General features: G+C 43.1%; 1 protein-coding gene across 1 annotated transcript in view; it reads left to right on the top strand.

Moving 5' to 3' along the window:
• Positions 1-13,928, top strand: part of LOC147023589 (synaptosomal-associated protein 25-like) — a 97,688-nt gene that overhangs the window by 21,262 nt on the left and 62,498 nt on the right. The window contains exon 2 of the mRNA XM_085890346.1: positions 3,073-3,372. Coding sequence (XP_085746472.1) covers positions 3,073-3,372 — 300 coding nt within the window. The remainder of the gene's footprint in view (positions 1-3,072; positions 3,373-13,928) is intronic.

Genomic DNA, 13,928 nt, shown 5'->3' with positions numbered 1-13,928 from the left:
CCACCGTTGTTTCGAGGGAATTATAATTCGTGTTCACTGGGCTGCGACGCTTTGAGATAGCCATTTTTCTTTTCTCGAACATTATTTTGGACCAATCATCCCCGAACAACCAAATCGCCACCACCAACATCATTCCCAAACAACTACAACTCAAACACCACCACCTTCGCCTCGTTACCTCCACAACTCCACCCCGCAAACATCGCTTCACCGCCATTCTCAAACGACGCCCACAACAACCAAATCGCCACCACCAACATCGTTCCCAAACAACCACAACCAAACCACCACCACCTTCGCCCTTTTCCCTTCACTACCATCAACAACGCCACCCCGCAAACATCGCTTCACTTCCATCCCGGAGACAACGCCATCTTCACGCTGTCAGGATGAGCGCTCCGATGATTTCTACCACATCCGCTTTGCCGGGGTCGGAGTTCACGCTGTCAGGACGAGCGCCCCGATGATTTCTACCACGTCCGCTTTGCCGGGGTTGGAGTTCACGCGGTCAGGACGAGCGCTGCGATGATTCCCGTGACGTCCGCTTTGCCGGGGTCAAAGGTCGCGCTGTCGAAGCAAATCCTCGGTGAATTTACACACATCGGCTCGGCCGGGACGAAGCCGCGCTGTCAAGGCGAAGCCTCGGTGAATTACACACATCGGCTCGGCCGGGACGAAGCCGCCCTGTCGAGGTGAACCCTCGGTGAATTACACACATCGGCTCGGCCGGGACGAAGCCGCCCTGTCGAGGCGAAGCTTCAGTGAATTACACACATCGGCTCTGCCGGGGTCAGGGGTCACGCTGTCGAGAGAGTGTTTTGGTGATTTCTACCACATCGGCTTTGCCGGGGTTGGAGGTCAAGGGTCAGGGGTCGATTCTCGCTTCCCCGGCCCTATAAAAGGGCGAGCAGAACGGAGCTAAGGGCCAGTCGGTTTTACGGAGCTCGAGGCAGTGTCGAGAGAAGTGTCGGTGGGTCGGTTGCCAGTGTTTGTGAACGGAGCTCACAGTCAGTGTTGGGGGAGACGAGCTCGCGATCAGTTACAAGTCAGTCTGGGTTCAGGTTTCGAGAGACGGAGCTCAAGTCAGCCGGTTGTGGGAAGACGGTCGTGGTGTCAGAGCGAGAGTTGGTGAACAGAGCAGGGACGCAGAGAGGAGCTTGGAGGCAAACCAGAGGGCTACGTGGAGACCACCGCCAGGAAAAGGGGCGAAGTGGAGACCACAGCCAGGGAGAGTTTGCCGGAGCTAAGGCGGTCCAGGGTGCTCGTTCGAGCGTCAACTCGCTAAGAGAGCGTCAACTCGCTAAAAGAGCAGACTGGCTAAGAGTGCATCGACGTGCTGAGAGAGCATCAACAATTCCCCCATACCGAGCATCTGCGCAGAGAGAGCGCCGGTAACCCCGTCTCGCTGAGAGAGCATTGACCTGCTGAGAGAGCATTGACGTGCTGAGAGAGCATTGACGTTCTGAGAGAGCATCGACGTGCTGAGAGAGCACCAGCAATTCCCCCCATACCGAGCATCCGCGCTGAGAGAGCGCCGGTAACCCCGTCCGTTCCGTGGTGCCTCTTGTGTGGCGCGAGCCTGTGCATCCGCATGGAGAACGCCGGAGAGAGCTCACCGACCCAGCCGGGTGCCCGAGAACAGGCGCGGCCACGCCACGCCGTGGGGGAGTAGACGTCGCGACCTGCCCACCCTTGCGCCACGAGGGCACGGGTAAGACCCTTCGGTCTCGTGGGCCTGACCGTTCATCCAGGCTCCACGTCACATTCGGTCCACGGACCTGTCTGCCACCCTTGTCTTTGGGGATGGCTTTTCTTTGCTTTTTGTATAAATGCATGTTGTGGCGCCGTCTAGTAAGTAGACTTGTTTAAGTGACTGTGTGTGCGAATAAAACGCTTTCTTCTTCTTCTTTCGGCTGCTCCCGTTCGGGGTCGCCACAGCGGATCATCTGTATAATCCGCAAAGTGATTTGGCACATGTTTTACGCCAGATGCCCTTCCTGACGCAACCGTTGTCACTTCTTACGACACAGGGATATGTGGATAAAACGCTTTATTCGGTGGTAATTCTTTTATCTGCTTGCTTTGACTGTCCATACGTGCGTGATTCATTGCTGTGACTGTAAATACGTGCAATGTCGAATAAATGTGCTTATTGAACTTTTCCCCGTTCGTTGCGTCCTATTCCCTGTTTTGAAAGTACCATCTTGCATCACGGTAGAAATTGGTAGAGGGGTGTAAGCACCCGGTAAACAGAATCACATCCGTCGAGGTCAGCGATAACACTGCTCGGTTATCACTGTAGCACGGAACGGACCGCTTCAGTGGTTCGTTTCATAGGCCGACCTGCGGCGAGGTACGATCGCCCGGTTGACGACTCGCGCAGGTACTTTGGTAGGTCGAATTTGGCGAGCAACCCTATCCTGCGCGGGTGGGCAATTGACACGATCGTGGTAAGGTTAAACCCCCACCCGTGACTAGCTCTTGGCGGTAGTTCCAAGGAGGGTCACGACTGAATTGTCCGACCAATGGGCGACGCGGCCGATCGCACGCCGGCGTGCGCGAATGCGCAACAATGTATGTTTATAATATATATATATATATATATATATATATATATATATATATATATATATATATGTATATGTGTGTGTGTGTGTGTGTGTGTGTGTGTGTATATATATATATATATATATATATATATATATATATATATATATATATATATATATATATATATATATATATATATATATATATATATATAGCATGCGACCACATCTCTTGAATTCTTCCTAAGCTATCAAAATGATTTTCATGTTAATTGAGACTATAAAACACCAATTTCAACAAGAAAAATAGCTTTTTATTCGAAGGTGTCTCACCCGTTTCCCCTGAACTTTGGGCGTTGTTGTATAAACTACTTCATAGTTGCTGATAACTGCAATTGTTTATTTTCATTTTTCCATGGATACGGCGCGAAGTTGACTCCACGGGGCTGCTCACCGGCGCCACCAGCAGTGGAAACGGTCACCAAGCTCTATATGAAGAATGGTGACGTGGCATTGGCAGTAGGCGGTGCAACCCGGTGGAGATCACTGGTGCACGGTTTAATAAGCGTTATTCCCAGGCTTCTGTGCGTGAAGAACCCGACTTTTGGAGGGAAAGCAGGGAAAGCTTTGGCGCTGTTCAGGTGCTGAAGGACGCTCGCCGCACCGAGCTTTGTGATGTGTCGTGTCGTGCCGTGTGTCGTGCCGTGCCGTGCCGAGTGCTGCGCCACATGTCTTCATCACTCCAATTCCTTGAGCCTTCTTTTTGCCCGCGAACCCCACCGTATCCAGGACTATGTTTTGGACAAGACAGTGAGACGTCTGAGTAGGTTTTGTTCTTCAATCAGTGTTTTTGCTTTTGTGACGTTTAAAAAGTGTGTACATTCCATGGTATTGTAGCATGTGACCACGAATCTCGTTGATGAATCGAGTTAACAAACACTCTGGGTTATTGGGCTTCACTCCAGACACGCCGAACGTCTCCAGGTCGAGCAAACACGCACACACACAAATTAATTTCGTGGTCATTTCGCATCTTCTCCATACTTCCCCTTTACCTTATCTGTGCTCGTAGGTATTTACGTGCTTCATGCTTTTTACTTTACGTTCCTCCGTACGATGACCTCGGTACGTTCTCAGCGCCCCTACGTACTGTGTGTGTGCTCCTCGCTCTTGCTTTCTCCTCCGTGCTCTTGTTTTTGGTGCTTGTACTCTTCAAGCAGCTCCTCCTGCGATGTGTCCGTTCTCTCTCTCTCTGTAATAATGCACGACGACCGATCTGGTGGGCTTGTCCACCTGTACCGAGTTCAGATTCCCTGTTTGGGTGAACTAGGATCGACAAGGACAAATAGGCCGGGGACCAGTGAAGCCCACCGTGCACCCCAGCTTCCCCCAGGCCAACCATAACAACTTATCGGAAATTGAACCACAGCAGCTCGATCAGTAAATCGAGCATATCTAACTCAGTTTTGAAGATAGAATAACAAAACTGACACCAAAATATAAGGCTACACATTTTCCCCTTTAACAACTGCTGTTATTTTGTTAATTAGCTCAGTTTGCATAATCATGAGTATTCATTAAAATTAGAAATTTTGCTTAAAATTTGAAAACTGTCAACTTCAATAATCTTCAGAAATGATCGGAGAGGTTAATTCACATTAAAGTGTGCACCAATGAATTCGTATATTCAAAATGCTTATAATGATACCCACTTTGTTACTCGGCAGTATGAATCAGTAGAGAGCCGATGAGCAAAGACTAACCCTACGGCCGCCACGACGTCCTCGAAAAACCGACCTCTTCTTTAGAGGCCATCATCACTTCCCGATGAAATTCATTTCCTGTTTTTCAAATTTTTCTTAAGGTTTCACGCTGTCGATTCAAATAAGGAAGATGTATCTCATAAAAGAAAGAATTTCCAGCCACTGAAAGCTGAAGATTGCATATCATACCTACATTTTCAAATTAATTCAATGATTCAAAACTTCCAAGATTAAGCAATTTTTCAAATGCATATATTTCATCTTCCTTACAGGTGTTGAATAGTGATGACATTTTATTTATTTATTTATTTATTTGTATGCAGCCTGTCCTGCAGCTGCTTGGTTGCATCATTTTCTAGGGGTGCAGCTGTGCCACTGATGCAATGCCCCTGTTACCAATAAGCTGATAATCATTTACACCAGCCTCAGAAGGATGACAGGCTGAGTTGACCCACCTGGTGTTAATTCAACAGCACGACAAGGGCTCGAACTCAAGACTCGAAGATCTTAAACCAGCCACCTTAACTGTTAAGCCAACACCAGGCTTAGTGATGACATAATGGAGCAAGAACAGAAGAGGAAAACTAGAAAATGGAAGGGAGAAGATTAACTTGAAAGTTTCATTCATGGGTTCCATATTGTGATGAGATACAGGATATAGGGCAAAAACGAAAATTAAACAGCATTTCATGATATGAATACATATCATGAAACGGTGAGCGAAAAAAAAAACCTCTTCAAAAGGTTGGACAAGAAAAAAGGTCAAACTTCTAAAATCAATCAGAAATTTCAATCAGAAAAATAATCAATTTTCATCCGATTGACCTGAGCTTTGATTAAGATTGTCAATTTTAATCTTGATGAAATGGTCAATCTTGTTTGTTATTTTTTGTTATTCTGTCTGTCTATTTGTTTGTCAATCACCTGCAGGTCACAATTTAAAACCGATCTTCACGAAACTTCACCACATGGTAGAGTTTGTCATAAGCAAGAAGCTGATTGTTTGTGAGGTCAAAAGGACAACTTTTTTGTCAAACTTTGTATAGAACATAATTGACAAAAAAATTTTTTTTTCCATCATTTGAGTCAATTTTGTTTTTGTACGTTCACATGACAACAACACTCACAACTAATAATGTTTAATTGATAGGTTTCCATCTTCACTCTGGGTGAAGTGTCTAAACACTGTTGCATGCCTTCTTAAGAAGGTTATGTTTTCACCCTTGTTTGTCTCTGTTTGCTACTTGCAAAATCAAAGATTTTTCAAGTATATTGGTCAGTCCATTTTGTTATTCTGTCTGCTTGTTTGTATCGCGTGATGGAGATGTTCTGCAAAATATATATTCTGTGACTTTTAAATTCTGAACATTTCTTTTCATGATAAATGGCAAGATATCATTTTACAGTTATAACTTTGTGTTTGTTTCAGTATGTCTGTTATTCTATTCCACAATTTATTAATATTATGTCTGTTTCTATCAATTCACTTAAAAATTATAATAGCCAAAATCACGATTTCTTGGAATTACCAGGTGCTTCAGCTCATATCACTTGATGTGAAACTGAAGCTGATCATCTGTCCATTTACAGTTCGGTTTGTTCAATATCAGTTCCCCTTTCATTCACGGGTTCCATATTGTGATGAGAATTAATGTTATAATTACCTTCAACGCCGAAGGTGGGCGGAGGTTATGTTTTCACCCTTGTCTGTGTCTTTGTTTCACTGTTTGTTTGTTTCTTGCAAAATCGAAGATTTTTCAAGTATGTTGGTCAGTCGATTTTGTTATTCTGTATGTTTGTCTGTCTGTCTATCGCCTACAGGTCACAATTCGAAAACCGATTATCATGAAAGTTTACCAAGTTGTCGAGGTAGTCTCAACTGAGAAGCCTATTGATTTTGAGGTCAAAGGTCGAAGGTCATCTTTCGGTCAAGTTTCTAAAATCGTCAATTTACATCCTAATAACTTTAAAATTAAACAGCTATTGCATGGTCCTTCATTGAACTGGGAAAGCAACTATTTTTGAGATCAAAAGGTCAAAGGTCAACTCAAGGTCAAACTTCTAAAATCGTCAATTTTCAAATGAAAAATAATCAATTCACATCCTATTGACTTGAAAATTAAACAGCAATTGCATAGTCCATCATTGAATTGGGAAAGCAACCATTTTTGGGAAATTTTTGGGGAATTGGGAAAGCAACCATTTTTGGGAAATTTTTTGGGAATTGGGAAAGCAACCAAAAGGTCAAAGGTCAAACTTCCAAAATCATCAATTTCGATCTTAAAAATAATCAATTTTCATCTGATTGACCTGAGCTTTGATTAAGATTGTCAATTTTAATCTTAATGAAATGAACAATTTGATGTATCCATGGCAACCTTTGGAGAGGGGGATGGATTTTGCAAATGTCATTCTCTGCACAACGTCTTTTTTCTTGTTTGTTTGTTTGTCTGTTTGTGTGCAGGATATCTCAAAAAAGTTGTGGACGGATTTGGACGAAACTTGGTGGACAGGTTGGGTGTGTGACAAGAACGAACTGATTAGACTTGGGTGAAGATTCAAATCAAGATCCAACTACTAAAATTTTTAAAGTGATTTTTCACCATTGAGATGTGATCGGGCGAAAAACGATATATAACACGATTTCTCAAATAGTTGTGGACAGATTGTGACAAAACTTGGTGGACACTTTGGGTGTGTGACAAGGATGAATTGGTTCACTTTTGGTGAAGATCCAAATCCGAATCTGGATCCGATAATTTTTATATTTTGAAAGTGATTCTTCACTATTGAGAGAAGGGGCCAAAAACAATATACAGCAAGATATGTATTTCAAAAATGTATTGTGCCCGATATGTTCCACTGGATCAGGCATTGCGTGATGGAGGTATGCGCTCTCCCGAGTGCCCTTCGAGTTATTATTGTTGTTTCACTATTACTTATTATGATTGCTAAGCAGCATTTTGCTGGAGGTCAATTCAGGTTGTGAGACTTGTTGAAGGTCACATTTTCAGGTGTTTGTGCTGTTTGACAGACTGCTCTATGTAAATTGGAGTAATTTGCAAACAAAGTATTTTCCAAAGAAATAGACAATTTCTATCAATACGAGATAGTCAGTGCATTGATAGTGATGGTAGGGCAGGTCTTGTAATTGTTAAAGACGGTTAGGAAGATTTTCCTGAGAGCACTGACATGAATCCCGTGGATAGGGTTTAGGAATGGGTTTACGGATAACCTTGGATTAACAGCTTAAAAGGACTTCATCCTTAAAGAGGACATTGTATCCGTATCATGCTGCTGCTTGTATGAATTGTAATTCAACAACAAACAACACTTTGCTCTTGTATATATTTTTTTCTTCTTTTGTTGATGGAGTACAGCTTCACACATTGTCGTAAAAACAGAAACGTTCAAAATAGGTGTTTGCTCGGTAGAATACATCGTCATGTTCTTTTATCTAATTCCATGTATGTGCATTTCTGCCTGCCTTCTAAAAATCTGCAAACATTACAAATATGGATATTACTCGGTTCAGTTTACCTTTAGATCAAACGAGTGAAGCTCATTCAATAATACATGTTCAACTTTCTCGAACGACATTTTATACACAGGGAGATGTGTGCAACATAAAAAGTTGTAACGAGATAAAAACAAAGAAATTTCTTCATAACTCGGATAATGCCTGGTGTTGACTCAATGGTTTGGGTGGTGGGCTTGGGATCCTCTGATCCTGAGTTCAAACCCTAATCGGCTGTTGAATTAATACCAGGTGGGTTTGACTCTGCCTGTCATCCTTCCGAGGTTGGCAAAATGAGTGCCAGCATGCTGGTATCCTGTGTTGGAGTGGCAACCTGTCCAGGATTGTGTCCAATAGCCAAGGAGTCTGCTTTGGCAGCACCAATGCTCTGCACAGAGAATGGTCCCAATGGATTGATAGCTCAGATTGCTGCTTGAAAAGCAAATGGCACTGTGGGTGGTTTGCTTGTCCTTTGGTTCTTTTGTCTTGGAGGAAATCTATGTGGGAAAATATGATGTTCAGGTGCTGCATTTTGCCTCCAATCAAATTGGTATTTATGGGATGTACCAAGAGATGTACCTTTATTCGGATATTTACCTGTTGAAAGGGCCTGCTTAACGGTGCAAGTTCCTATAAAGACAGCTGACTTGCTGAAGATCAGAAGCTGCTTTGATACCTGGAACATGACATTCACTGTAGGTGGTCTCACATTTTGTTTTGTCTCGTGAAAAGGTTGGATTTATTAATCCTCCTATCTGTGACCAACCTCTGGTGGAGGTTCCGTCCCTTGATCTCCTGAGACTCACCACAAGCCATGACTATTTCTGGGCTGACTACATTTCCAAAGCCTGGCACAGATTGGGCATCTCTTCTGGGCCGAGCTTTTCCTTGGCTACACTGAATTCCTCATGGTCTACAAACCACTAAAAAGTAGTAGAATACATTATTGCTTGCCACTGTGGGGTAGCATCACAGCATTTCATCTCTCATTTCTGGATGCTGTGGAATTCAAACCTTTGAACATCGTTGGAATCACTAACCAGGAGGCAGAGGCCCAGGGCCTGGTATGCTTTCACACTACATTGCACCTGCGCACATTGATGACCGATCTTTATAATACTTAATCCCATTCTGCATCTCATGTTGTCTCCTATTCCAAACAGTGATATTTGGTACACTTCATTTACCTGACTTTCATATTTACCTCCAGCCTTCCTTATTAGTTCCATCCTGGTTTCACGGGAATGGATGATAGGTTTGCTCTCGTTTCTCCATCTGTCTGTCCCATCTGTCGTTTATCAGACTTTTTTTTCCCATAACCCTTCAACATATTCAACTGAAACTTCGCACATGGCTTTATGATAAGTTCGAGAACAAGTTCGAGTTTCAGGATGTTTCTTCGATTTTTCACAGAATTATATCCTTTTTGGACTTAGAAAATATCACATCCGTAGGAGACATGTATTGCAAAGCAATTCTCGCTCTTCTTCTCACAGATCTTGTTCCTCTGTACTTCCAATGTCCAGCTATTGCCTATTGCCCCACTTTTCAATTTACAGATAACCTCCATAACTCTGTTACCTTGATTGGTAAACAAGCTTCTATTTTGCATCACAAAAAATTCCTGGTCATTTGTACAACAAACTCTTCACCTTTTAACTCCACATCATCTTATAGCCAGTACCATAATTTGGACAAGAAGGCTCGTTTTAATTGGAGCTCTCCAATGGTGTCTTCTTCTGAACAAATAATTAGTACTGGTTCTCTCAGTCATGTGAAGCATTCATATGAAACAATGTGGAAGCATTACTGCTGATATTCTTACAATCAGCCTCGGGGATGAACAGTGTGGGACGCTTATTCAGGAGGCAGTGTGGCAATGCCGTGACAGATGAGATGGCATACTGAGTCAGCTTCAAACACTTTGTCCTCCTATTTTACCAAAATACAAGCCAAACTTTGTTAAAAATTATCTACTGTCAAAACGTCACCCCACATTCCTGGATTTATAAACTTTGATTGTACGAAACACACACATATATACAGATGTGTGTATATATATATATATATATATATATATAATTTATATATATATATATATATATATATATATATATATATATATATATATATATATATATACATATACATATAATTAATTTATATATTTATAAAATTATCTGCTGTCAAAACGTCACCCCACATTCCTGGATTTATAAACTTTGATTGCACGAACACACACACATATATACAGATTATATATATATATATATATATATATATATATATATATATATATATATATATATACATATATATATATATATATATACATATATATACATGTATTGTTGCGAATTCGCACCCGCCAGCGTGCGATCGACCGCGTGTAGCCAGAAGCGACTGCCTCGCCCACCGGAACGGACAATTCAGTCGTGACCCTCCGGGAACTACCGCCCGGAGCCAGTCACGGGTGGGGGTTTAACCTCACCACAACTCAGTCCACATTCTACCCGCGCGAAATAGGGTCCGATCACCGAATGGTCGATTTACCTAAGTACTCGCGCGAGTAGCGTACCGAGGAGTTGTACCACGCCACAGGCCGACTCCGGACACGAACCGCTGAAGCTGTTCGTTCCGTATTACAGGGATAACCGAGCGGAGTTATCGTCGGCCTTGACGGTTCCGATTAATTACCGGGATGTTGAAACCCACTACGAATCCCTTACGGGATGCAAGATGGAGATTCAATAAAAGGAAGGAGACGAAGCAAAGCGGGAAACAGTTCAACATGCAAGCACTTTATTACACACACACAAGCACGTATATACAGCCATACAGTCAAAACAAAATGCAACGAAAGCAAAAGCACGATGCAGAGCTACAACCGAATAAAAGGGCAATTATTTACAAGACTTAAACAGTTCTACTTGTCGGGACTCGGTGCCACATCACTCATACAAAAAGCAAAGGAAAGAAAGCCACCTTCACAGGCAAGGAGGCAGACAGGTCCGTGGACCAAAAGTGCATGGAACCTGGAGGAGCGGCCAGGTCCACAAGACCGAGAAGGTCTTACCCGCGTCCTCGTGACGCGATGGCGGGCAAACCGCAATGTTCACGCAGCTGCGCCCCGACTCCATGCCCCTGGCGTGGTCGGCGAGCCCTCTCCGGCGTGCTCCGCGCAAGCAGTTTTGTTGGCACCACGTTTAGGGTGGGGGAGGAACGGGGCCCCCCGGGACTATCTCAGCACGGATGGGGAGGGGGGAATTGCTGATGCTCAGGGAGAGGGGAATGGCTGGCTGGCTTGGACCCCGCGATGAGACGAGCGATCCCCACACCGCAACCTCGTTGCCGACCGTCGTCTTCACTTGACTCAAACTTGAACTTGCCCCGACCAGCCGCCTGCAACTGAACCGCGCGAACTCCAATTGAACTGCACTCGACCCGCACTGAACTGAACTCAACCGCGCGAGTCGCCTTATGCTCGCGTCTTTATAGGCCGCAGGAGGAGCCTATATGCAAATTTCAGGATCAAAACACGATTGGAGGCGGGGCCACGCCACCCTCTGGTCAGCCATTGGTCGGGCAAAAAGGGGGAGTGAAGCCTTTTTGATCCGAATTCCTCTTGTGAAGAATCCATGCTCATCGCGCTTGGAGGCGGAGCCATACCGCCCGACGCTCGCCCATTGGACGGAGAAAAAGGGGGCGTGAAGCCTTCCTGATCCGAATTTCTCCCTCGGAAAGGCCGCCATTCGCGCTCGTGGCTCGATGCGTTCGGCACCAATCGCTGAACGGGCCCTGGACAGCACGACGTTTGGTGTAGATAGGCGAAGGTGGTGGGCGGTTTTCTGTGGTGGTTTGGTGGTTGGCGGGCGTCGTTTGGGAATGGCGGTGAAGCGATGTTTGCGGGATGGAGTTGTGAAGGTAAAGGTAGTGGCTGTTTGCGTTGTTGGCGGCTTAATGGTCGAAAATAACAATAGAGAAAGAAAAATGGCTAACTCAAAGCGTCGCAGCCCGAATGGATCACACATATTCCCTCTATACAATGGGTTTGGGCTAGCTACACATGAACTTACCGATATATCTCACTTGAGGACTCTTTATGGTGTAATGCGTATTTCCACAACCGTAACACTATATATGTATGTATGTATATATATATATATATATATATATATATATATATATATATATATATATATATATATATATATATGTATGTATGTATATATATATATATATATATATATATATATATATATATGATTCCAGCAGTGTGTGTGTGTGTGTGTGTGTGTGTGTGTGTGTGTGTGTGTGTGTGTGTGTGTGTGTGTGTGTGTGTGTGTGTGTGTGTGTGTGACCGCTGTTTCTCGACAACCACTGGTCGGATCTAATTGAAACTTGCCAGATATGTTGCTGGGGACCTGACGATGTGCCTTTTCAAGGTTTTATATTAAACGGACAAGTGCTTCCCAAGTTATGGCTATTTATTTACCAACCAATGACAAGACACGTTGCTGCGTGGGCGTGGCCGATGGGGGAAGGGAACCTCAGCCGCGTTCACCATTACGGGTTACAACGTACGGACTTCCGGATAATGATGACTTCGTGTATTCTAATAATTTCTCGATTTCTTATGCGTGTTTATAGATAAACACAATGCCCAAAGTTATGATCGTTTTCATATTAGACGGTGCATATATTTCGGGGACATCAGAGTGAGCTGGTATGCTCCAAACCAGGAAGTAAATTTTTTATTTTTTTTGCACGAACTTTTTATTCCCCCCTCTTCTCTTTTCTTTGTGTTTTTCCTTGCGGCGACATTGCGAAAAGGCAAAATACGTTGGCGCTAATTGAATAATTGGCCATTAAAACGAATAATTTATCAAAACGTTGGCAGATCCAGCAGCCTCCACATTCTTGCCCTGGACGAGGAAACAAAGAAGAAGCGCCGTTTCCTCAGCAATGTTGTTTATGAAGAGGTGCTAACGAGATAAAGGTTTGTACATGGAGACAATTTTTATTATTATTTATTTCTTGAAGAAAAATTGTTCCGGAAATAATTTATCAAAAAAAGTGCACAACTTTTTTTTGTTTCCAATTGTCAAAACGGTGTGGCCTTTGGAAGGGTAAAGGAATTCAGCTCTACCCAACATGCTTGCCAACGAAATACATCTCAATTTGGTGGTAAAAACGATTCACAACGACGGGTTTCCTTACTCATTGCTCTGCAGTGTGCATTCAACCCCTTCATTTGTCATCTTTTTGACCTCATTTCATCTATCTATATTTCCAGCAATGTGTGTGTGTGTGTGTGTGTGTGTGTGTGTGTGTGTGTGTGTGTGTGTGTGTGTGTGTGTGTCGTTTACGAGAGTGAAAGAATTGCCTGTGTGGTTGTTGTTTCTGGCACGCGGTTTGAAAGTTTTTTTGTTTTTTTTGTTTGCACGTACAGGCACGCACCTATGGGCATGCACTAGTACACACAAACAACACTTTGCTCTTGTCTATATTTTATTCTTCTTTTTTTGATGGAGTACAGCAGTACAATTATTTGTCTGGAAGAAGACACCGTTGGAGAGCTCCAATTAAAACGAGCATTCTTGTCCAAAATATGATACTGGCTATTAGATGATGTGGAGTTAAAAGGTAGAGTCCTCACGAAGGCCAGCAGTATATTATATATATATATATATATATATATATATATATATATATATATATATATATATATATATATATATATATATATATATATATATATTACCGGTCAAAAGTTTTAGAACACCCCCATTTTTCCAGTTTTTACTGAAATTTAAGCAGTTCAAGTCCAGTGAATAGCCAGAAATGGTATAAAGCTAAGCGGTAAACTGCGAGAGATTAAAAAAAAAGAAGTTTAGGTTACCAAAAACTGAAAAACAATGTAAATTTCAGAGTTGTTTAAAAAGGCCCTTTTTAGGGAACAAGTAATCGGTTAGCAACTGTAGCTGTTCTGCAGCAATGGAAGTAAATTAAGCCTTCAAAGTTGATGCAAACAATTCCTTCAGGTGTCCCAACTTTTGTTGATTAGTTCTAAACCCTCTGTCTGTATAAAAGCAGTGT

This window comes from Eptatretus burgeri, chromosome 7, assembly GCF_056783735.1.
Source record: "Eptatretus burgeri isolate ZD-2024b chromosome 7, Ebu_testis_v1, whole genome shotgun sequence".
NCBI lineage: Eukaryota > Metazoa > Chordata > Myxini > Myxiniformes > Myxinidae > Eptatretus > Eptatretus burgeri.
Note: the sequence above shows the minus strand (reverse complement) of the source record. Positions and strands in the feature narration are given on the sequence as shown.